Source organism: Dama dama, chromosome 20 (assembly GCF_033118175.1).
Source record: "Dama dama isolate Ldn47 chromosome 20, ASM3311817v1, whole genome shotgun sequence".
NCBI lineage: Eukaryota > Metazoa > Chordata > Mammalia > Artiodactyla > Cervidae > Dama > Dama dama.
This window is the reverse complement of record NC_083700.1, coordinates 16765111-16790084: the sequence shown is the minus strand read 5'-3', so window position 1 is coordinate 16790084 and position 24974 is coordinate 16765111. Positions and strand designations below refer to the sequence as shown.

Sequence of the window (24974 nt, the reverse complement as noted above, 5' to 3'; positions counted from 1 at the left end):
CTGGGAACACTGAGGGGTACTGGCGGACAGGCCGTGACCCGGATGAGGTGGAGGGGCGCCTCAGTTCCCGTTACCAAGGCAACAGCCCGCGAGCCCCACCTCCCCTCCCCCCACACACACAGGCCCCAGCCCGGCCTCGCTCCGGCCGCCGCCACCGCCCCTGTTTTGTTTCCATGGCAACAAGAGGCGCGGGGCTGGTTCCAAACATAACGCGCTGTGGAAAACATGCGGCTCGGGGGACCCCCCCCCGCAGCCCCCGCTCGGGGGCCGAGCCCTGAGGGGCCCCAGAACAGCCCAGACGTCTTGCAGATTTGCGAGAGCCCCCAGAACCCGTCATGGAGCACAAAATCCCCTTCTCCTGCTCCCACCGCGTCCTCGGGTGTTCAGGGCTCCCCTCCATCGGGGTGCCCTGATTCTCCAAGGCGTGGAGGGCTGAGGATCCTTCCCCCCTTCGGGAGGCACCTCTGAATCAGGCGGCGGCCGCCCTCCCCAGAAGCCCTCGGCTCCGCCCCACGCCGTTTTCAAGCCGCCTCTCGGGCCTGGACAAGCCGCGCCCTCCTGACAGCCTCCCCTGGGTCCCGACCACGATCTGCCGAAAGGGAGGGGGGCGGATCCACACAGTGGAGGGCTGAAGCGCAGGGGGAGGTGCTTCCGGGACAGAGGGCAGGCAAGATGGCGGCGCCCATGGAGCTGTTCTGCTGGTCAGGGGGCTGGGGGCTGCCGTCAGTGGACCTGGACAGTCTGGCCGTGCTGGTGAGGGGTGGCGCCGGCGCTCTCTGCTGCGCCCTGGAGGACTGGGGAGGGGGCCGGACTAGCCGGTCATCCGAATTTTGCCAGGGCGCCTCAGTACGGGCACAGTGGGGTAAACTGAGGCAATCAAAGAGAGTGCCTGGCCGGTAAGAACTCTGTACGGTGCCTTGGTAGCCTAGGTTTTGTTTAGCAATGGAAAGAGGCCTGGTCGGGGGTTCAGAAGATGAATTTTAGTTCTTAAACATCCATTTACTGACTCTGTGACCTTGGGGCGGTCCCTTCTCTTTGGGCGCCGTTTCTTCATCCGGAGGTTTACAAAGGCTGGATGATCTCAAGGTTCTCCGGCTTGGCGTTACTGCCTTCTCCTCAATCTCCTCTTCCTCCTCCTCACTCAACGCCATTTACTGAGGTTATTGTTTACTGAACCAAAAGGCCCATCCACAGCTAAGGCTCTGTAGAAAGAGCTTTGGAGTCACACTATAACTAGTTTGACTCATTCACTCACTTTCATTTTCACTCTACTCATTTCAAGGTATTAGGCCTCTTCCAGATACCAAACATTGGCATCCAAAGATGAATAGCATTTGGTCCCTCCCCTGGAATTGTTTACATAAAGTTAGAAACATCAGCAAACAAGTGTAATAAAATGTTCAGATGCTAAAGTATAAGTAGGAACAGACCAAACAGACTGCCCAAGAAGGAATGGCCAGTGCTTCCAAGTGAGGCTGAGGTGTTCACCAGGTAGATGGCAGGAGAGGATGTAAGAAGGAAGGGTTTTCCTGGCTGATTTGTAATCAGGGACATGTCCACAAGGTCTCTAAGCCCTGTGTTTGCCTGTTGTAAATTGGGAGCAATAATGTCTACCTTTTTCGTGTGAAGCAATCCCTCAGTGTAGAGCATAGCACAGAAGGTATTCAATAAATGTTATTTCTTGCCTTGATTCCCCTGTGTGGGCCATGTCCTTGGCCTCTCTGCCTTCTGCTTCCTTTCCTGCAGACCTATGCCAGATTTACTGGTGCCCCACTCAAGGTGCACAAGATCACCAACCCCTGGCGGAGTCCTTCAGGTACCCAGTATTCTGGGGGGTGAGGAAGGGAGTGTACAAGGGGAAGTGCAAGTGACAGACAAGGATGTGTTGTGGCTATGTGTGGATAGGTGGCTAAGGGTCTGGTGGACATACTTCTTTCTCAATGTCAGGAACTCTGCCTGCCCTTCGGACCAGTCATGGAGAGGTCATCTCAGTACCACACAAGATCATCACCCACCTTCGAAAAGAGGTAGGTGGTTTGGGTAGGGTGACTGCCAGTGAGAGAAGTTGAGTCAGTTCAGTGCCACACACATTTATTGAGTACCAAATGTATGCCAAACCGGATGCAGGTGACCCAGGGCTTCAAGGGACATGTAGTCTCCTGGAGGTGACACAGACATGTTGCTGTGATGCAGTAGGCTAGAAATTCAACTAGGCCACTGTCGAGACAGCTGGAGGCACAATGCCTTTTGCCTGCTGGGCAGGGAGGGAGAGATGAACAGGCTGTTGAAGGAAAAGGAGAGTGGAAAGGGAAAGGAGAGTAGGAAATAACAGATGAAGCCCTCAAAGATGAGACCAGTGTGGGGGTGGGGTGGAAGATGGGATCAGAGAGGGATTTCTAAGGGCCATTGCTCTTTTCAGGGACCAGGTCAGGCTTTATAATACGGGGCTCAGGATGGACAAGGCCAAGTACCACGATAGGAAAGTTGAAAGAGCATTATGAGAGGACTAGAGAGGCCCAGGCTGTGCTTTTCACTCTGTCATTGGCTATGTGACCACCTTGGGCAAATTGCTTAATCTCTCAGAGCTGTGAGCTTATTTGTAAGACCAGGGGCTTAGCCAGGATACTTTCTCAGGGCTCTTCCAGCTTTCATGGTCTGGTTCCAAAAGGGAACATACTGTCAGAAGTAGACCCCTCTTATTCATTTCTACTTTCCCAAAGGTGGAGGAACTGGGGAATTAATGGAGGCTTGAGAGGAATGGAGAGAAGGGATCCAGGTAAAAGCCAAAACTCCTGGCGGGACTGGGCCACTGTTTCCTTATATATGAGCACAGCTTTCCCTGTTTCTAGTTTTCTCCTACCACAGCCATATTGAGAGAAAGATTATTACCCCTATTCCATGGAGGAGAATGAGGCTCAGAGAGGTTTAATGATCACACTCAAGAGGTTACTTGGGGACAAAGTTTACTCAGGATGTGGAAGAGGGTGCTGAGGAGCAGACACTGAACCTAGGAAGGTGTGGCAGGCTGAGACCTGGGGGTATGGCTGGAATGTGTGTGTGGTGGTGGCGCCTGGACCATGGAATGAAACAAGAAACGGCCAAGAGCTGAGCATTGAGAGAACAAGCCAGGGAGCCCTCGACATGGGTTCACTGGGTCCCAGGAGCATGAGGATGGCGTCCCCTAGTTCCTGAGGCATTGATTAAGGCCCAACTTGCATCTGAGCTCTGCTCTGCTAGTTTTGTGGTGTCTGGATTGGGGAAGTTACTGTTAGAAAGTTGCCGTCAGCAGGCATCCCGCCAGCTTTCCGTGGAAACTCTGGGAGCTGCTCCTGGTTTGTGGCTGGGCCTTCCTTCCTCCCCCCAGTGGGCGCGGGACCTTGACGGCCAGCAGGCTCCAAGGTCCAGGCTTTCCGCCAACAGCAACAGGCTACTGACTGGGCCCAGGCGAGGGGGCCTCCGCAAGAAAAGCTCCTTGCTCTACCTCTGCTGCGCTCAGAGGTCAAGGTGGGTGGTGCCAGACAAGAGGCCTCCCTCCTTGAGGAAGTGTCCCTGCAGTCCCCCAGCATCCACTTCTCACAGTGGACATTTCCTCCACAGAAGTACAATGCTGATTATGACCTGTCAGCCCGGCAAGGAGCAGACACCTTGGCTTTCATGTCTTTGCTGGAGGAGAAGCTGCTCCCAGTGCTGGTAAGTGCCCAGGCCTACAGAGAAACACACAGACACACACACACACACCCAGCATGGGAACCAGAATCCCACCCTGGGTCAGGCAGGTACAATGGCTCAGACCAGCCTCTTCCTTCCTACATACCCAATGCAGATACATACTTTTTGGGTAGACGCCAAGAACTATGTAGAAGTGACCCGGAAGTGGTATGCAGAGGCTATGCCTTTTCCCCTCAACTTCTTCCTGCCTGGCCGCATGCAGCGGCAGTACATGGAACGGCTGCAGCTGCTGTGTGGGGAGCACAGGCCTGAGGATGAGGAGGAGCTGGAGAAGGAGGTACCTCTGGGACAGGAGGGTGTTGTATGACAGGAGCCGCCAGGATGATGGCGGAGGGGGCGAGTGCCTGGGAGGGGAGGTGGTACCCACCCCGCAGCCGCGAGCCGACCTTGTATCCTCCCCATAGCTATACCAGGAGGCCCGAGAATGCCTGACTCTTCTCTCTCAGCGCCTGGGCTCTCAGAAATTCTTCTTTGGAGATGCGTGAGTCTCACTCTAGGGGAGTCATAGGTGGCTTGGAAGAAGATACAGGTTCAAATGTAGCCACAGGGGCTAGGGTGGGGGCTCAAGCTCTGGACAGGAGGTGCTCAGCACAGACACTGGGTCTGGTGAAGGTAGGGCTGTGTGTGGGGCCGGAGCCGCCTCAGTGGTACAGGAGGGTGGGAGGGCTGCCAGGCCCAGGACAGGCCTGCTGAGCTGTGGGGCACTCAATGTGCCCTTTATGCAGCCCTGGGATAGAGTCCCATTCAAGGCCAGGCTGGCGCCACCTGGGGCACTTTCCCCACACCAGGACCAGAGCCGTGTGTCCTCTTCTCCCCCGGTGGTCCCCCGCTGCCCAGAGCCTATCTTCCCAGGGCCGACTCTTCCTCTGACCCCACCTCTCCCCTTCTCCATCCCACTCTTCTCTCTCTGCTGCAGCCCCGCCTCCCTGGATGCCTTCGTCTTCAGCTACCTGGCCCTGCTGCAACAGGCGAAGCTGCCCAGTGGGAAGCTGCAGGCCCACCTGCGGGGGCTGCACAATCTCTGTGCCTATTGCACCCACATCCTCAGCCTATACTTCCCCTGGGAAGGAGGTAAGGGGCGGATGGGTGGGAAGGTGGGGGTGCTAGTCCTGGGGAGAGTGGGCAGGGATCCAGGAACCAGCCTCCCATCCACCTCCTTTCCTCTCCCCTCAGCTGAGGCACCACCTCCACGCCAGACACCAGCGAACCCAGAGACTGAGGAGGAGCCGTACCGGCGCCGGAACCAGATCCTAACCGTGTTGGCGGGGCTGGCAGCCATGGCCGGCTACGCCTTACTCAGCGGCATTGTCTCCATCCAGCGGGCACCATCTGCCCGGGGCCCAGGCACCCAGGCCCTGGGCATGGCTGAGGAGGATGAAGAGGAATGATTTGTCCTCATGCTCTCGGGACTGATTTTTCTACTGTCATGCATTCCAGAGGCTCCTATGTTTCCCCATTGTTGGTATGGTGGAAATGGGGTGCCACCCCCCCTGAAATAAAACTGCTCACATGGACTGAGATCAGACATTCTGTCTTTTAAGAAGCTGCCATTTTTCCTAGCTGGTACCAGGGGGGCCATCTGGTGCTTGAGTCTACCCTCTGGTGCTTGGCTTCTTTCATGGCCTGTGCCTTGGTGCTGACATCTGCATAGGCCTGGTTCTGCATCTCCAAGAAAGACAAACAGTTCCCAGTTTTGGGTCCAGCTTTCCTCGTCTCTTCCTTTCCTTAACCTCTCTCTCCATCCACCCCACCCCCCACCCCTGTTTGTACAGACAGTGAGCTCACCCTGGGCCCAGGCCCAGTTTCCACAGGCAACCAGTGCATAGCACACGCTCACAGAAGCACGGGGGTGGAGGACCACTGGGGCTTCCCGATCCTTTCCCTAGGGGCCTCCAGCCCCTGGCACCAACTAGAGGGGAGAATGAGTCACCCAAACCACTGCCTCTGGGCTTACGTCACTTAAGCTCCCCCTGGTCCTGCTGTACCCTCTGTAGCCACAGACGGCATGTGGGCTGACCGTGTCCCTTTAATGTCCATGCTGAGCCCAGGCACAAGCGTGGGTATCAGCTCCATCACTGGCGACGCCACAGGTAGGTGTGAATGGAGTAGCCAGGTGAGACAATTTCCATGAAGCCCACGGCGGGATCCTTGATGGTGAGAGGCACATCCTTAGAGGAGCTGGAAGAGGCAGGGAGGAGAAGTGGAGTGTGTGATCCCGCCAAGCTCACTGTCTCGTCTTCATCCCAGTCCCCAGGCCCCAGGCCCCGCTGCTCTCACCGGTTCAGCACGACCACAACTGCAGCGCCGTCAGGACGTAACAGTGCCACCGTGTCCAAGTCACTCTTCTCACTGGCAGCCAGCCCCACTCTCTGCGAGCCCTCAGGGATGAACTTGCTGAAGTGGGAACAGGCATTGTCAGGGACCCCAGCCCTGAGGGTAGCTTCCATCAGTCTCTCACTTGAGAAGTCACCTTCCCTACCATCTACACCACCCTGCCCACCCCCACACTGGCCCCCAGAACCATTCCTAAGATCTGCCCTAACTCTCCAGGCCTCCAGCCATGCAGTTAGGTATGCCCTGCCCTCCTGCCTCCTAGCCTCAGCATCAGGCATTCAGGAATTGTCTGTCTCAAATGCCATCTAGTCACTTCCTACCTATACGGTGCAAAAGGGACAGATGCGAGCCTCCCAAGGTTCCCACTCCCCACACCTTCCTGCTCCCTCACAGTGGGTGATACAAGCCCAGTGCAGGAGATGCCAGGCCTGGCATGGAGTGGGACTGCCCACCTTCCACTCACCTGAAGTGGCCAAGATGGTAAAACATAGGCTGTTTGTAAAATGTGTCCTTGGTGATATCCACAATGATGGGGCTATCAACAAAGTTGCGCACCCAGTTGGGTCCCCCTTCAGGGTTTAGGGCGAGGTTCCAGTCAGTCCAGCCGACCACGTGGTAGAGTAGGTTCTAGGGCAGGAACAGGGCAGAGACGGAGCTCCACACTGGGCCCCCAGTGAGTACAGTGAAGCGTCACATGAGGGAGGTGGGCTGTGGGGCCCGGGCCCTGGGAGGGGAGTGTTTATATCCTTAACGTCTAAGGAGGGGACTTCCCTGGTAGTCCAGGGGTTAAGTATCCTCCTGCCAATGGAGGGGACATAGGTTCCTTCCTTGACCCAGGGAGATTCCACGTGCCGTGGGGCAGCTAAGCCCATGCACCACAACTACTGAAGCTGGCACGCCTAGAGCCTGTGCTCCACAACAAGAAAAGCCACTGCAATGAGAAGCCTGTGCACAAAGGCTAGAGGGTAGCCTTTGCTTGCAGCAATGAGAGAAAGCCCGAGAGGCAACGAGGACCCAGCACAGCCAAAAACTAAAAATCTAAGGAGGGAGGGGTTTTGAGGACAGAGGCATCACCAGAGAAACTGAGAAACCTGAGGCAGATACAACCGCTCAAGCATTCAGAACAAGGTGATGGGGTGCACAGATCTCTGAAGGGAAGACAATAGAGGGCATCATGAAATCCCCAAACTTTGCCCCAAAGAGAAGCGAGCTGGGGAAAAGCTGGAGAGCAGGGCCCCTGTCAGCCTCTGGTGAGATTAATGAGGGGTCCAAGGTGGTCTGCTGTGTGGAAGGAGAGACTGAGGTGACTCACTGTGATGATGCTGTGACTGTACTGCATCCCTCGATCCCAGGATCCCAGCCGCACGCTCTGCTCCCAGAACTTGGAGCCCACACAGGCCTCTGAGGCAAAGAGCATGGTGTTGGGGAACAGGCGGTGCGTCTCCCCCAGGGTGGCTTTTGCTGGAGCCAGGAAGTCCAGGTACCAATGCACAGCGATGCCATGAACATACTTAGCTGCTTCTGGGTCTGCCAGCACCTGTACAGAGAAAGGGAAGGGCTACTGGGGAGACAGCCATGGAGCCTGGGCCCTACACAAGGGATCTGGAAGAGGCACTAGAACCTGAGAGGTGGGCGCAGGATGAACACAACTTAGAGGGGGTTAAAGTGACAACCTGGAAGATTCTTGGGGCTCTGGAGATCCAGAGGGGGGTCACCCCCAGCATCCCAGGAGTGCCACCTGAGCACCTGGCCCCAGCCAGGATACTCTAGGAATCAAAAGTTGGGGCAGGGAAGGCACTCTGTTCGGGAGCGAATCATCTGGCTGCTGGATTTGGGGTCACTAGGGTACTAAGGGCTTCCCAGGTAGCTCAGTGGTAAAGAATCTGCCTGCCAAGAAGGAGATATAGGTTCAATCCCTGGGTCGGGAAGATCCCTTGGGGAAGGAAATGGCAACTCACTCTGGTATTCTTGCCTGGGAAAGCCCATGGACAGAGGAGCCTGGAGGGCTATAGTCCACGGGGTCAAAAAAGAGTCAGACACAACTGAGCATCCAAACAACCAGGTACCTACGGGAGTCCTGGTCCTTACCACCTGGGCCCAGCGAGGCAATAGCAAGCGCTGGTCATCCAGCATGAGCAGTCGGACGTCGCGGTGTGTACTGTTGGCGAGGATGGGACCCAGGTCGCGGGCAATGAAGTCTCGCTGGTGCTCAGGAGTGAAACCCAAGCACTGGAAGGGGTACCCGCTAAGCAGCCCTGCAGTAGGCTCGTTCTCGGCTGTCACTGCCCAGAACCGTAACTTGTGCTCAGCGTAGGCATCCAGGAACCTGGCAAGGGAAAGGGGGTGAGGGATCACGGCCAAGAAAGGGGACCAGGACCCTGGGGACTAGGAGGTCGGACTGAATGGGGAAAACCGAGGGGCCTAAGCCTGAAAGGCCCAGAAGGTAGAAAGGTGATCTGAGATCTGGCAGCCAGACAGGTCAAGGGTTGGGACACAGACCAGGGTGTTTGAGAGGGGAGGCTGGTCCAGACCCGATGGCCCTGCTGTTTCCTTACTTGACAAAGTATCTGGCCCAGGTCTTGTGGTAGAGATTCCCTGGCTGGCCCTTGAGTGTCCCCTTCCCATTCACAGCCCCATTGGTCTTGAGCCAAGTGGGTGATGTCCAGGGACTGGCAAAGAGTGAGACGGAGCGGTTGGCCAACTCCAGAGCTTGGTGAATCAGTGGTATCTGGAAACAAAGGTGGTGAGGAGAGACACCCAGAGTTGGAAGATAAACAGACTGGCCCAACCAGTGTATCTGGCCTAGCCATCAGCCTCTACCCTCCCATCCCAAGCGAGGGCAGGGGCAAGTTCTATGTCTCTCTGCAGACTGCTCTAGCCTGAGGCCCCTCAACCACCAGGCATCACTGCTGCTGGGGCCTGAGGCAGCCAGAGTGCCCACCTTGAGCTTGACATCTTCCTCTGGAAGGCTGAAGTTGAGCAACTGGAAGTCATCAGGGCTGTCGTCATAGGTATAGGTGCGGATGGAGAAATCACAGCTGGCCATGGGGACCCGGATGATGTTGTATTCAATTCCTGCAGAAATTCCTGAGTCAGGGCCAAAGAGAACCTGGGTGCAGGGTGAAGGGCAGACTATCTGAGCTGGAGGCCCCTGGCACTCAGCGGATGGATAGGACAATTTTTTTCCCCTGGGCATTAACAGAGACCCAGATGTCAGGGATGGGTGGATGTCAGGGTCAAAGGAAAGGTCAGAGTGTCAACTGCATTATGTCATCCTGTCCCTTTCCTCCTCACCTTCTTCAGAGAAGTACGATTTGAGTAGCAGATTCCGTGCAGCAGGTGACAGGGCAAGGATGTTGAGGGCAGCAGCATCTGTCATGGCCCCTCCAAATCCCTTCACTTTCTGGAACTTCTGATCTGGCTGCAGGGTCAACAGCAACCCTGGGGACATCCGCAGGGAATAAAAGGCGTCAGTGCACAGGGGAGAAACTCCATGCTGATCGCTGGCACCACTGGGCTCCAGAAGGACCACAGCCTGGGTAAGGGGTGGTTACCTGTGCCTGTGCGATTGGCCTGGAAGGTCCCCAGACTCAGCTCCATTCGGCGCCCGCTGCGTGTGCTCTCAAAGCGGCTGAAGTTGCCAGGGTCAGGCAGGGTCAAGGGGTCAAGAGAATCACAGTATGTAGCATTGCAGACACACACCACGGAGCTGTAGCCAAAGCTTTTAGGGCTGCAGGGGTGGGCACCTGGCAGGAAGGGAGCACACGAGAGGCAAGGGCTGAAGGATGAAGATGAGGAGCAGGGACATACTAGTTGCAAAAAAGACTAAATACTGGTTTCAAAAATTCTTGGGCCTCTCTGGCGGTCCAGTGGCTAAGAGTCTGAGCTCCCAATGCAAGGGGAAGGGGTTTGATCCTTGGTCAGGAAACTAGATCCCACATGCCACAACAAAGACCCAACTCAGACAAGTAAATAATAAATAAATATTTTAAAGAATTATCTTGCTGTACCCCCACCCCACTGTTGCTCTCAGTCATACAAAAGGATTTATTGAGCATCTACTTAAGTCCACCACCAGTATGCCGGAGACTGCCAAAGACCAAATGGCAGAAGGGGGCCTGGGGGCTCCTTCCCTTCTCTCTGACTCACTTACCTGATACCCACGACACTGTGTGAAGTAGAAGTAATCCCATGAGGCTGGCAGCCATGATTTCTGCTCTGCCCCGAGGCACAGGACACCCCTGAGAACACAGTGAGGAGAGGCTAGAAGGCAAGCCCCTCGCCACCTCTCCTGCTCTCCTGCAGATCTCGACTGCCTATAGTCTCCCACCTTAAACAGAATGGAACACAGCCCAGACACCTGAATCCAGCCCTCCCTCCAAGCCCTCTGCTAGTAACAGCTCTCTGCCCACCCCAAGCAGGACCCTCCTGCGCCCCTCTTCCCAACCATTTCTCCTTCGATCCCACCTTCCCTCCATCAAAAAGGCATGATGACCTGCTTCAAGGAGAGCCTGTCATTGATTGAATTCCAGAGCCCGGTTAGCCAGAATTCCAGAAAGTACATGACAAGACCAATTAGAAGCCTTGTCCCCACTCACCTCTCTGGAAGGACTTGAAAGCTCCATCACCAGGCAAGAAGACGTTGGGGTTCCCAAACTCCGGAGGGATAGAGGATCAACTAAAAACAGGGATGCAGGGGCCTGTGATAGCTACACACACCAGATTAGCTCTGCGGGTTAATTCCGGCATAATGGAGCGAGTCACGTGAGACCATGGGAGTGTCACATGACCCAGGAAGTGAGGCAACTGCAACCATACTTGTAAAGGGCGACTGACTGGCTTCCTGAGGTCTTATACATCCTATGAAATTCTAGAAGGCATGTACGGATGACAGTTTTAGGAAGAATCTAGATGAAAGATCTGAATGAAGGATTGGGTAGAGGTTCCCGAATCCCAAAGGATGGGAACCACAGCAGGCACACTGCCTTCTTAAGGAAAATATTTTAAAGTTATGCTGAGAATGGTTAATACTAATAAAAGAGGATCATGGTACAAAAATACCGAGGGCAAAATCCTGAGCGATGATTAAGCAATCTTTGCCCTATAGAGGCTCATAAGCAGGGGAGTCAGACACACAGATGCTTATAGATAAGGAAAAAATTGGTAACAGCTGTGCACAGAGCCCCTTCATACAGGGCTTCATGGAGAAGGGGTGAGGGGTAAGGAGTATTACCAGAGAAGTGCAGGGAGGATGGGCCCTGAGCAGGGGGCTGGTACCTCCAGGCCTCTCTTGTTTCATCAGCAGACACAGATGAGAAGGAACTGTTTTTCCTTTCTCACAGGGCAGAGAGGTTGTGTAAAGCAGTTCAGAAACTGGAAAGTGTGGTACAAAGCTGTATCCTCAGTGGATGTGAGAAGGAGCTTGTGTTGCCTCATGGGCCACATCACAGATTTAGTGGGAGTGACATACACATTTAAGACCTGACTGACTCTAGCTTCCCGAGCCTATTTCCTCATCAGTTAAATCTCCCCATCTGTTAAATGCCACCACCTCACAAGGTCATTACTACAATCAGTAAGATAAGCACAGTGCCTGGTACACAATAGACCCTCGGGAACCACTTGTCTGTTTTGTCTTTTTTTTGTTTTGTTTTAATTATCTCAGTGAAGTGTTTCCAAATAAACTCCAGGGAAAATTGACCATTTCTTCTTCTAGGTTCCCATAACCCTAGAGGAGCTATGTGTGTATGTGTGCTTAATCACTCAGTCGTGTCCAAATCTTCACGACTCCGTGGCTGTAGCCTGTCAGGAGCTATAGTCTCGGTGAGAGGAGCTTGGTCTGAATCTTGGCTCTACTATTTACTGGCTGTTTGACCTTCAATAAACAGGAAGGACTGATGCTGAAGCTGAAGCTCCAATACTTTGGCCACCTGATGTGAACAGCCAACTCACTGAAAAAGACCCTCACACCGGTAAAGGCTGAAGGCAAAAGGAGAAGAGGACAACAGAGGATGAGGTGGTTGGATGGCATCACCGATTCAATGGACATGAACTTGAGCGAACTCTGGGAGATGGTGAGGGACAGAGAGGCCTGGCCTGCTGCAGTCCATGGGGTGGCCAAGAGTCAGACATGACTTGGTGACTGAACAACAAACGACTTAATCACTCTAATCCTCTGTTTCTCATCTATAAAAGGGAAGTGATAACTCCCATCGCACAGAATTGTTGTAAAGTGTCAGTATGATAACGCCTACCACACTACTAAGTCACTTCAGTCTTTGTGACCCCATAGTTTGTATCCTGCCAGGCTCCTCTGTCCAAGGGATTTTTCTAGGCAAAGTGGCCATTTTCTCCTCCAGAGGATCTTCCTGACCCAGGGATCGAACCCTCGTCTCTTATGTCTCCTGCATTGGCAGGCAGGTTCTTTATGACTAGTGCCATCCGGGAAGCCCAAAAAGGGCGTGTTGCCTTCCCTGGGGGAATCGAACCCGGTCTCCCATGTGACAGGCAGGGGCTCACCACTATGCTAATGAAAACCGGTACCAAATACTACAACAAGGTAGGGCTGAGTTTACATAAGGAGCCTGGAATTCCACAAATGAGTTCTTACTCATTCAAGCAGAAGGCCTGGCTTCTGGGTAGGTGCCAAATTGTTCTGTTTAATTGAACCACCATCATGATGTCAAATCTGCCCCATTCAGACTTCCTGCTTCTCAAGGAAATGCTGCACATGACTTGTTCTGGGGAGGAGAGCAGGTGACATCCAATATCTTACTTCCCTTGAGTTCACTTGTTCCACCAATATTTACTAAGCACATACTATGTTTGCCCTTACCTGCTCTGCTGGCTCTAAAGTCCCTCTCCCTTGCCTGTTTCCCTTTGCAGGCAGAGACTTTGTTGAGTCTTTTGTTTCATTTCTATCAAGGTGATTTGCCCTTGAGGCTTTTGTATTTTATCTTCTTAATAAAGTTGGTTATTATAAGGGCTAGTATTTATTGAGTACTTATTCTATGCTGCTTTATGTTCATTGTCTCATTTCATTCTCATGAGGCAGATACTAATTTTTTCCCCACTTTAGAGATGAGGAACTTAAAACTCTAAATGGTCATGAAATTGCCCTAAGTCCCTTGACTACACAGTGGTGGGACCTGGATTTGTAATAAGGGGCGGGGCATGGGACCCTATGGCTGCCAACTCTCAACTGGGCAGCGGTCCTCAAGGCAGAGAGTGGGTGAGAGGTGAGAGGCCTTCTATTAGGGGCCGGCGAGTGTGCTGGGGGGTCTAGGGACAGGCTGAGGGCTGCGTCCCGCAGAGCTCCAGAGCTCCATGGCACTGCCATTAAGTGCCATGCACTTAATAAAGCTTCAACCAGCTTCAGTCTCTCTGTTCACATTTCAAAAACTGATACAGCTGAGATCAGCTGTCTACCCCCTAGGAGGTGGCAGAGGTCAGGGTTAAGCTGCAATGATACTGCCCATCATGACCTCAGGTCCACCTCTGTGGTTGGAGCTTTTCTCAAAGAAGGGCAACTGCTGCGAGCTGGAAACTAACCTGAATGGCATTTGCTACAACACGTATTCCCACTGATCCTACACGAATGATTTGCTCTGGTTTAAATGAAAAGCCCGAGGGCTGGCTGGGTCCTGGGCGCCTGGCTCCCTCAGTGATGACGGCTGGGCAGGCTCTGGGGACCGGCCCCGGAGTGTGCCACCAGCTGCGATCTGCCTCTTCAGCAGGGCCTGGGCACTGGTGGAAGGACACAGCCTTGGTGCTGGACCAGTGCTCCCAGGCAGAGAAAGGGGCCTGCGTAGGGTCCCCTCCTCTTAGCCTGGGCGGAAGTTGAGCATTAGCACTTTGCCCTTTGTCAGAACAGAGAATAATATTTGCTCTGGCGGAGGTTTACAGCAACATGGTGACCTGACTATGACCTGACCTTAAGAACAAATGATCTGACACCAAGAAGTTTGCAACAACTAACCACGACTCCCCACCCTTCCCTATAAAAGGGCTTGGCTGAAAGCTTTCTGGGAGTTGGGGGTTTTTAAGGCATAAGCAACTTTGCATGGCCCTGCAGGAAACCTCTCTTTGCTCCAAACTCTGACGTTTTGGTCTTGTCTGGCCTCACTTGCACTGAGCACACAGACTTGCGTTTGATAACAGATTCATACCCAGCGTCCGATGACACACATCACACCTGGAGGTGAGTGCCTCCTGGTGTGCCAAATGCTGCTGGTTATTTTCAAAAGCTGCTGTGCTGGTCGGCAGTGTTGCTTTGTATTGTTTTAAAATTGTCCCGTGTTTTCCATGGTGTGTTCTATCTGGTAAAAATGAAGCCCAAGTTGGCTTCCAAAGTGCTGGCTACGTGGCACCACTTCTGGATCTGTGTTCTTCAAAGGCATTGGTCCGGGGATAACTGGTCGATAAAGAAACAGAATCCAGGATTCCCGGGTTGAGGAAGCTGGATTGGTTTTCAGTTGGGGAGGGGCAGATCTGCCTCCGTTCCTGAGCCTCACTCTCTATCACGGGAAATCTCAGCCCAATAGCCTGAACACCCCTTTTTCATAAAAAGTATTTCCTCACATACTCTACTATCCTGAAATAAAGGTATAGATACTATGACTTACCTACACACATAATTTAAGAGACTAAATATTGTTACCTTACTTGGAATATAAAGGAAAGATAATGGGACCTTTTTTTAATAGGAAAATATGTTTTCAATAAATAAATGCTTAGGAAGGATTATCTACAAGATATTCTAGGACAGTCAGATATGTACTAACCTAAATGTAATAAATTAGGATTTAACAGAAGGAAAAACAGCCCATGAATTAATAATTTCAGAGTGTAATTTTCATGTAATTTTTTAAAATGTAATTACTATTATGCTGTAAAAATATAAAATACATGATAAATAAAAATGCTTAAAAGTCAGTCTTTATGAATAAGATTCAATGCATTCCACAAGTCTTAACAAATTTACTATTTGATTCTAAGCCTTGGCAATTCAGTAAGGAATTTCTTTTCAACAAATGGTGCTGACATGACTGGATATCATGTGCAAAAAAGATAAACTTAGACCCTTACCTCACCCCATAATCAAAAATCAAAGCAAAATGAATCACAGACTTAAATATAAGAGCTAAAACTGTAACATTTCTGGAATAAGGAAGATTAGCCAGTGGTTTCTTTTTCTTTGTTTTAGGCAACAATAAACATTTGTTATCTCACAGTTTCTGTGGGAAAGGAATGCAGGAGTGGCTTATCTGGATGGTTCACACTTGAGGTTTCTCAAAAGATTATTGCCAAGACATTGGTCAGGGCTGCTGTCATCTGCAGTAGGCTCGACTGGGCTGAGGCTCTGCTTCCAAGTTAAGTGAAAGTGAAAGTGTTAGTCACTCAGTCATGTGGAGTCTTTGCAATCCCATGGACTGTAGCCCGTCAGGCTCCCCTGTCCATGGGATTCTCCAGGCAAGAATATTAAGAGTTGCCATTCCCTTCTCTAGGGGATCTTCCCGACCCAGGGATCGAACCCGGGTCTCCCACACTGCAGACTGTAAACTGTCTGCATCACCAGGGAAGCCTAACACATTCATCGCGTAACATAAGCAATAAACTGGGGCTGGCTGTTGGCAGAAGGCCTCAGCTTCCCACCACGTGGAATAATTCATAGGGCTGCTTGAGTGTCCTCACACATCATGGCAGCTAGATTCCTCCCCAGTGAGTGGTCTATGAGAGAGTAAGGCAGAAGCGACAATGTCCTAGCCTCAGGAGCCACACATTATCATTTTTACAATATCCTATTGGGTAACAGTCATCTTTTTATTAATATATATATTTAAAATTTTTTAATTTTTTTTAATTGAAGGATAAAGTGAAAGTCGCTCAGTCATGTCCAACTGTTTGCGACCCCATGGACTACACAGTCCATGGAATTCTCCAGGCCAGAATACTGGAGTGGGTAGCCCTTCCCTTCTTCAGGGGATCTTCCCAACCCAGGGGTCGAACCCAGGTCTCCTACATTGCAGGAGGATTCTTTACCAGCTGAGCCACAAGGGAAGCCCAATTGAAGGATAATTGCTTTATTTATTTTTTTGGTCACACCTGTGTGGCATGTGCGATCTTAGTTTCCTGACCAGGAAACAACACTGCTGCCCCTGCATTAGGAACACACAGTCTTAACCACTGAACCACCAGCAAAGTCCCTACACAGGTCTTCTAAAGAGATGTGTGTGGGACACAGGGGCTAAATAAAGGCATGAACACCAGGTGGTGGGGATCATTTAGGGGCCATCTAGGAGGCAATCTTCCATAGTCCACCCTCTGTTCTCCAATAAGGCATGTCTCTCCCACAGGTAAATACTCTTACTTCCTCTCAAGGTCCCCCAAACTCCCATCTCATTATAGCTTAAGTCCAAAGTCTCATTAGACAATGGTTTCTTATTTATGATTCTCAAATACAAACAATAGAAGAAAAAGATAAATTGGACTTCATCAAAATGAAAAATGTTTGTGTTTCAAAGGATGCCATCAAGAAAGTGAAAAGAAAACCCACAGAATGGGATAAAATGTTTTCAAATCACATCTCTGGTAAGGGCCTAGTATCCAAAGCATACAGAGAACTCTTACAACTCAATAAGAAGAAGATAACCCAATTAAAAAATGGGCAAAGGACTTGAAGAGATACGTATTCAAAGGTAACATACAAATGTCCAACAAGAACACAAACAGATGCTTGACAACATTTATCATTAGGGAAATGCAAATCAAAACCACTATGAGACACCACTTAATATACATTAGGATGGCTGTGATCAAAAAGACACAATGACAAGTGTTGGCAAGAATGTGGAGAAATTAGAACGCTCACATGTTACTGTGGGAATGTAAAATGGTGCAGCCACTTTGGAAAACAGTTTGGCAGTTTCTCAAAATGTTAAACAGAGTTACCATTTGACCCAGCAACTCCACTTCTAGGTAGCTACTGAAAAGAAAATATTTATCCACACAAAGACTTGTACATGCATATTTACAGCAGCGTTATTTATGGAAACAAACCAAATGTCTATCAGCTGGTGAATAAATACACAAACTGTGGTATTTCATTAAATGGAATAGTATTCAATGATAAAAAGGAACAAAATACCGATACATGCTATGACATGAATGTACCTCAAAAACATCATGGCAAGTCAAAGAAGCCAGACAAAAAGACCACACATTACATGATTCCATTTATATGAAATTCTACAACAGCCAAATCTAGAGAGACAGAAAACAGATTAGTGCTTTCCTGCGGCTGGTGTGGGAATCGAAATTGCAAAATTCTATAAATTTACTCAAAATCATTGAACTGTACACTTAAAAGGAGAAACTTTTATAGTATATAAATTAAACCTCAATGAAGCCAGTAAAAAAAATTTCATTACATATTTGCAGTTGGTTCATTGTTTTGGTAGGGATACTACCACACTGAAACTCTTTACAACTAAATATATTACATAGTTGGAAATGCTCTAATATGCTGAGTAGACAGATGCAATAATTTCAAGACAATGTATTTAACTTCTTCCTTCATAATTATCTTCGCCTAAGTTATTGGGCTTTTCAACAACAACAAAACTTCTAAAACTTTTCTGCATTATTATATAATAATGTCTTGCTGATTTATATTTGATCTTATATTTGCATATATTATTGAACAGAACATTCCATAAGTAGAATGAGAGATAGTTCTCTGTGCAGGGCTGTCCCACATGTTATAGTCTACCTTTCCTGTCCTCCTTCCACTAAATTCTCAAAGTGCTCCTAATGGTTGTTGTTCAGTCGCTTAGCTGTGTCCAACTCTTTGCGATTCCATGGACTGCAGCATACCAGGCTTCCCTGTCCATCACCAACTCCTGGAACTTGCTCAAACTCAAGTCCATCGAGTTGGTGATGCCATCCAACTGTCTCCCCCTCTTCCGTCCCCTTCTCCTCCTGCCTTCAATCTTTCCCAGCACCAGGGTCTTTTCCAATGAGTCAGTTCTTCGTATCAGGTGGCCAAAGTATTGGAGCTTCAGCTTCAGCTTCAGCATCAGTCCTTCCAATGAATAGTCAGGACTGATTTCCTTTAGGATTGACTGGTTTGATCTCTTTGCAGTCCAAGGGACTCTCAAGAGTCTTCTCCAACACCACAATTTGAAAGCATCAATTCTTTGGCGTTCAGCCTCTGTTTTGGTCCAACTCTCACATTTGTACATGACTACTAGAAAAGTCAATTGCTCCTAATCATGGTCTCCACTAAAGACACATTTCCAAAATGCCTTCTAGGGGACAAGTGAGACCCACTGCCCTAGGGGAGTCACCTCAAATGCCCAGGCTGCAGTAGTCACTATGGACGTACTAGGTGGCCACAAATGTGTTCCTCATTTCCCTTTGCACAGCACTTTTAAAAGACTTAGCTAAACATCAAGGGAGGGCAACAGGGAAATAAATATAAGTGAGAAGTTGAAGCACAAAAATAGTTTGGCTGACCCAGCACAGAAGTTCTGATCTCACTTCAGCCAACCCTTGGCTCAAATAGCAAACTCCAGCCTTGGAGCCTGGCAAGCACCATGTCACAGGCTCCTTATTCTATAGGTCTCAAGTCAATTCCCCAAGGACGGTGCCTCCTCCATGGTCAAAGAGAGACAATTTCATGTCATGTATGGCAGAGGAAGACTCAAAAAATACTTAAGAGATAAGTGAATGGATAAACCTTACCAGTCAACTTTTAATCTGTCCTTTCAGCTCTGGTTTCTGATCTGAAGAAACACCACTCTTACTGATTGCTGACACCAAATGATTTCTTCCTCCAGTGAGACCCTTCTGCCCCTTAATTACGAGGTTGTAGCTTCATCTCCTGGAGAAGGCAATGGCAACCCACTCCAGTACTCTTGCCTGGAAAATCCCATGGGCAGAGGAGCCTGGTGGGCTATAGTCCATGGGGTCGTGAAGAGTCGGACACGACTGAGCAACTTCACTTTCACTTTTCACTCTCATGCATTGGAGAAGAAAATGGCAACCCACTCCAGTGTTCTTGCCTGGAGAATCCCAGGGATGGCAGCCTGGTGGGCTGCCATCTATGGGGTCACACAGAGTTGGACACGACTGAAGCGACCTAGCAGCAGCAGCAGTTTCATCTCCAGATTTATCTGATCAACAAACTTTTTTCAGCTCTATCGAGATAAAATTTTTTATATCTCTACCTCAGTCATTAAAGAATCTGCCTGCAATGCAGGACACCTGGGTTAGATTCCTGGGTTGGGAAGATCCCCTGGAGAAGGAAATGGCAACCCACTCCAATATTCTTGCCTGGAGAACCCCACGCACAGAGGAGCCTGGTGGGCTACAGTCTATGGGGTAAGAAGAGGTGGAGACAACTTAGCGACTAAACAGCGACTGCCACTGAGATGTAACATTGTGTAAGTTTATTTTATTTTTTTTTAACATTGTATAAGTTTAATGTGTACAACTGATGATCTGATATATAATTTAACATGTTGCCAAAAGATGATGGCAATAGCTGGTTTCATTAACCAACTCTTAAACAATACCATAGCATACCTGTAAAGTCCAGTGCAAATGGAAAGTGTTTGTACCTCATATGCTTTCCTATAATTTTTCTCAAGATACCAATAGCTAATCTTTCATGAGTGCTTACTACATGCATTAGCCTGACAACCCCATGTTATGGGGAAAACTGACTCAGAGAGATTAAGTAAGTGGCAGAGTCAAGCCTAAATTCAGCTCTTTCCTACTCTGAAGCCCAAGCAGCTCTTAGTCATCATGTTCTACAGTCTTCCTGACATTTCAGTAGTATATTTTTAGTCTTCAGTAAGTTTCTTTTTCAAACAATTATTTATCTATTTATTTATTTATGGTTGCACTGGGTCTTTGTTGCTGCATATGGGCTTCCTCTAGTTGTGGTGAGTGGAGGCTACTCTGTTGCAGTTGCACAGGCTTCTTATTGTGATGGCTTCTCTTGCTGCAGAGCACCAGTTTAGGTGTGTGGGCTTCAGTAGTCACAGCACACGGGCTCAGTGCTTGCAGCTCGCAGACCCTAGAGCTTGCAGGCTTCAATAGTTGCGGCACATGGACTTTAGCTGCTCCATGGCATGTGGCATCTTCCCAGAGCAGGGATCGAACCTGTGTTTCCTGTATTGGCAGGCAGACTTCTATCCACTGTACCACCAGGAAAGTCCCTTCTGTAAGTTTCTAAATGGCCACAGGGCAAATTTCACAGTTCCTATTTCTCTGAAACCTAAAACTTTTTTCCTCAAGAGAGAAGCACAGAATTGGAGCTCGGGTTTACTGAATGAATGAATGGGTTAAGTTACTAACCGCATTCGCTGTTTAAGGTCCTGCTTGTCAGTGTTTCAGAGAATGTCTTTGGTGTGATCTGAGGCAAAAGAGTGGTGAACGTCCAGAAGAATGAAGCTAACTCTGAAGAGGACTATTAGAGCCAGAATGAGACTTAATTGAGGGGATTTGGTTGAGGCAACAGGAAGTATGATTCAAATGCTGAACAACTGTGAGCCTGCTCACACATTCCTTACTGCCCCGAGCCTCCCATGCAAGGCTGTCACGAGTCTCATTGCAGATAAAAAGGTATGAGAAGGTGGTCCTTGTGAACTGTAAAACTCCATATGGATGGCTGGAATTATTATTGTTATTGTTATCTAGCCTTTGTTTCTTTCCTCCAGGTGCAGTGGAAGGAGTCTTCGGTCCCAGGCCTTTACCCCCACCCCTGTTCCCTCCGGCTGTCACCAGTTCCCTCCCTCAAGAGGAGGCAATAAGGAAGGGGAAGGGTGTTTTGACATGGACACCCTAGTGATTATACAGGATTAAAACCCTTGCTTCATTCCTTACTAGAACTGAGATACTGGGAAGTTACTTGACTTCTTGGAGCTTCAGTTTCCTCATCACCAAACCTCTTGCCTCACGGGTTGTTATGAGAACCTCATGCAACAATGCGTGTAATGTTACTCACAGCCAAACCTCTGGGATGAGTCGCTACACTTGGTGAGTCCTCTCTCCATTTCTTACGTTGCATGGGCTGAAGCTGGATCCTCTTGGTTCCCCAAAACTACTCTTGCCAAGGTCACTGTTGCAAGTCCAGTGAATAATGCCCAGCCCAGGGAGTCCCTGGTGGTTCAGACGGTAAAGAATCCGCCTGCAATGCGAGAGAGAGACCTGGTTTCGAGACCTGGGTTGGGAAGATCCCCTGGAGGAGGGCAACCCACTCCAGTATTCTTGCCTTGGAGAATCCCGATGGACAGAGGAGCCTGGCGGGCTACAGTCCAGAGTCAGACACAACTGAGCAACCAAGTACCCAAGCACTTATCTGACTGTACTTTTTACCTCAGCTGACACAAGGCCCCTCTGTTCCAGAAGCACTCTCTTTTGTTCTTATGACTTCGCACGCTGCTGCTCTGGAGGTCCTCTTCCTTCTTTGCAGGTTTCACCTCCTCTGTCTGTTCCTTAGGGTTTTGTCCTAGACCTTCTCTTCTCATTCATCATGCTCTCTCCAAAAAAAACCCATGGCTTTGATTATCTTCTAGCTGTTTTTGGTTCCAAAATCTGCACCTCCAATCCCAATCCTCCTCTTGAGATGGACTCTGTGATGACTCTACCCTCCAGACCTTTCCTGGTGGGAGTCTCACAGACACTTCAGCAGCACCATCATGAGGGCATCATCTCCTCCAGCCAAACCCACTCATCCTCCTGTGTTCTCTTTCCCCATGAACAGAACCTCTTCCTCGAAGAACCTGAGGCTTGTGCCTGACTCTGTCCTCTCCCCGAATCCTTCTTCCTATCATTTCTCTTGTCAACTACTGAAACACCTCTCACTTGACCTCCTACACTCTACTTTTCTCCTCCAATCCATTCTTCAAGAAGCATTCAATGGTGTAACTCAAATACAAACACTGAAGCTACCACTCTCCCTCCTAAAATCCTTCAATGGCTCCATACTGCCTTGTAAGAGGGCTTACAGGACCTGGCATCTTAGTTCTAGCTTCATTTCTCATCTCTCCACGTGGACTATATGCTCCAATCACATTTTGCCTAACAGGCCACGTTCCATCTTACCTCTGCTTTGAGCTAGGATATTTTCTCTTCTCTCTTAAAAAAAAAAAAAAAAAGTAAAGTAAGTAGCCTCCAACTAATAAAAATAAATGGAAAAAAAAAAAGAATAAATACTATTTTTCATCAGTAAGTCCTCAGCCTTAATGTCTCTACCATCAGTACCATTTTCCCGACACCCCTAAATGGGCAGGGCAGCCCTGCTATGTGCTCCCCAATGCACATATTTGACAAATAATAATTGGGCATCGACTATGGGCCAGGCACTGTTCTAGACACAGTAATGAATAAGATGATAAAGTCCCTGACCCGGTGGAGCTTATCTTCTAGCGGGGATGGTAGACAATAAACACAGAACTTCATATGGCCATGAGCACTATGAAACAAAATAAAGGGGTAGGGAGTGCTGGACAAAGGGAGTGAGGGGGAGAGTGGTGGGAACTGAATTTAGAGAAAAAGGTTGGGGCTCAGATCCCGTAAGGCCTTCGTGGCCACTGTGAGGAGTCTGCATTTTATTCCAAGATGGAAATTCACTGGCCAGTTTGGTGCAGGGAAGTGCCACCATCAGGTCTATATTTTTAAAAGATCACTTTGGCTGCTGTGTAGAAATCAGACTGTAAGCGGTAAGTGCCAAGGCACGGAGACCAATCTCTAATTACAGCCTGCCATGGACTGGCCCCCTTGTTCTCTATCCTTTCTCCTCAGAATCCTCACAAAGGCTCTTCTTCAGTTTGCACCCCTCTTCACCTCCAGGCCTAGTTAATGCCTATTCATCTTTCTTTCAGATCTCAGCTCCTGTCGTTATGTCTAAGAAATTCTCTTTCTCACACACACACCCCCTCCTGTAACACAAGCTCACAAATCTCACATCTCCTTTGTAGCTCTTGTTCGTTGCAGTTAATTGTAAAAATGACTTAATGTCAATTATAGCTCCCAGTGGCCTAACTCCTTTGTCTGTTGATCCGTCCACACGAAAGCCGAACAGAGCAGAGGTCAGTGTGTTTCGCCAGCAGGTAGCACAGCACCGGCGCTAGTGCTATGCTCACTGAACGTTTGTAGGAGGATTGAAGAAGGGATAAATTCTACAGATCTTTCCCCCATGCCAGCCCTCAAAAATGCAAGTGGGTAGAAGAGGATCTGAAGATTTCCCCCCTCTTCCTCATTAGTAAAACACGACCATCCCTACAATTAATGATAACAGTGCTGATAAGAAGGTGCGCTGCAGATGCAGGGAAGGGAGAGTTAAGATCCTAAGCAGTGCAAAATCCATTACGCCTACCGTCGGCGAAGCGAAACAGCAGCCCCAACCGGAGGCGAAAGGAAATCCCAGGGCAGCCTGTAAAGCTGGTAGGCGGGGCTGGAGAACAGGGCTCGGCGGAGACGGGGCGCACCTCACCACGCGCAGCCGCAAGGCGCGCAGGGCCGGCTGGGCGGGACCCGGGCCTCGCTCGGGAAGGGAGACCCGTACTCGTCAGGAGGCGGGGCGCAGGCACTTTCCGCATGTCTTATTGGTAGTGCTGGGGACGGACTGTTTCCTCTGACCAGCCTTAGCCCACAGACGGCGCAAGCGTATTCGGGGGTCTGTTTGGAAAGAGGGCGCGGGAAGCGAGAAGCGCGCATGCGCCTCCGTATATACTCGCCCCCACACCCTAGTGGGTGGGGGAGGTTGCTCTCCCTCAGTGAGTCCGGGTCACTGGAAGCTGAGCTGTACTCTTGAGTTTCCTCCTTTGGGAGTCTCGGGATAAGGAACATTTAGTGCTCAGAAATTGCCCCGTTGGGAACCCCAGTCTCCACTCCCTTCTATCTCATTTTGTCGTTCTGGCCGCGCCCTAACCCTCTTTCCCTGAAGCTGGGTTGTTATGATGGTGAATTATTCAAGAAGCCTTGCAGCCTGACGCCATCTATGGGCAGTGCCCCCTCCCTACCCCCTCTCTCCTGTAGGGCCCCGCGACAGTCCCCAAAGTCATAGGGTCCCGAAGCTGTTTACAAGACCTCACGCTTTTAGTAACTTAATGAGTTTGTTGAGGACCTACTAAGTGTTAGACCACGTGCAATGAGCAACTCCCTGCTCATAGGAGTTTGCATTCTATGGGTCGACACAAACAAGATAATTTTAGATAGCAATTAAGTGTTGAAAACAACAGGGCGGTATGATAGAATGCGAAGTGCTCAACGAGAAAATGAATATTGAACTAAGACTCTCGAATTAGGTGAAAGCAACAGCGATAGGGCAGAGTATCGTGTTGGTGAAGAGCTAGCTGGCGCAAAGTCTCTTGTGCAGTGGCAGTTGGAGTGAAGCAGAGTGGACCAGGTTGTACCTGACCATAGTTTCATAAGGAGTTTGGAGATTATTCTAAATACAATGGAAAGCTATTACATTTAGGCAGAACTTTAATATGACATGATTTATTATCACTTTGCTGACTGGAGAGTGGATTGTGGGAAGAATGGAAATAGATCAATTAAGAGGCAAGGAGAGAGGGTTGTGACTAGGGCTAGGTAGCTGGTGAGACATGGAAGAATTCAGGGTAAGACTGGACATGCCAGATGAGAAAAAAGAAATGATGGTAATTCCTATGCTTATGGAAAGTGCAGCGGGGTGAGTGGTGGTACCATGTATTAAGAGAAGAATGTTTGGAGAGGAACAGGCACAAGGGTTGGAATCAAGAGCTCCATTGTGGCCATGTTGAGTCTGAGACACCCATTACATATCCGAGGAGAGATGTCACATTGGAGGTTGGAGCTCATGGAGAGGTAGAGAATTATCCATGAACACATAGATGGCTGTGAAAGCCATGGATCTT

At 49.7% G+C, this 24974-nt stretch overlaps 2 protein-coding genes across 4 annotated transcripts; one reads left to right on the top strand and one right to left on the bottom strand.

Annotated features, from left to right (window-relative positions):
• The first annotated feature begins 210 nt into the window (after nt 1-210).
• On the top strand, nt 211-5247 carry MTX1 (metaxin 1). Its single transcript, XM_061120646.1, is given in 8 exon segments — nt 211-753; nt 1747-1816; nt 1948-2027; nt 3598-3690; nt 3824-4006; nt 4134-4210; nt 4646-4800; nt 4903-5247. Coding segments are annotated over 8 exon segments (1401 nt in total). The 5' UTR covers nt 211-225; the 3' UTR covers nt 5118-5247.
• GBA1 (glucosylceramidase beta 1) lies at nt 5245-23519 on the bottom strand. Of its 3 annotated transcripts, XM_061120644.1 has the most exons (13): nt 23450-23519; nt 22177-22209; nt 10662-10741; nt 10217-10304; nt 9618-9809; nt 9358-9504; nt 9005-9138; nt 8619-8791; nt 8152-8389; nt 7376-7600; nt 6527-6690; nt 6007-6123; nt 5245-5907 (listed from the first exon to the last, which is right to left on the bottom strand). In XM_061120644.1, the coding sequence occupies exons 3-13, from the start codon at nt 10686-10688 to the stop codon at nt 5802-5804; spliced, it is 1611 nt and encodes a 536-aa protein (XP_060976627.1). In that variant the 5' UTR covers nt 10689-10741; nt 22177-22209; nt 23450-23519; the 3' UTR covers nt 5245-5801. The 3 variants fall into 3 exon arrangements, with proteins under 3 accessions (XP_060976627.1, XP_060976628.1, XP_060976626.1); XM_061120645.1 differs by lacking the exon at nt 22177-22209 and having other exon boundaries at nt 23450-23468; XM_061120643.1 differs by lacking the exons at nt 22177-22209; nt 23450-23519 and adding an exon at nt 21077-21233.
• Between the last annotated feature and the right edge of the window lie 1455 nt (nt 23520-24974).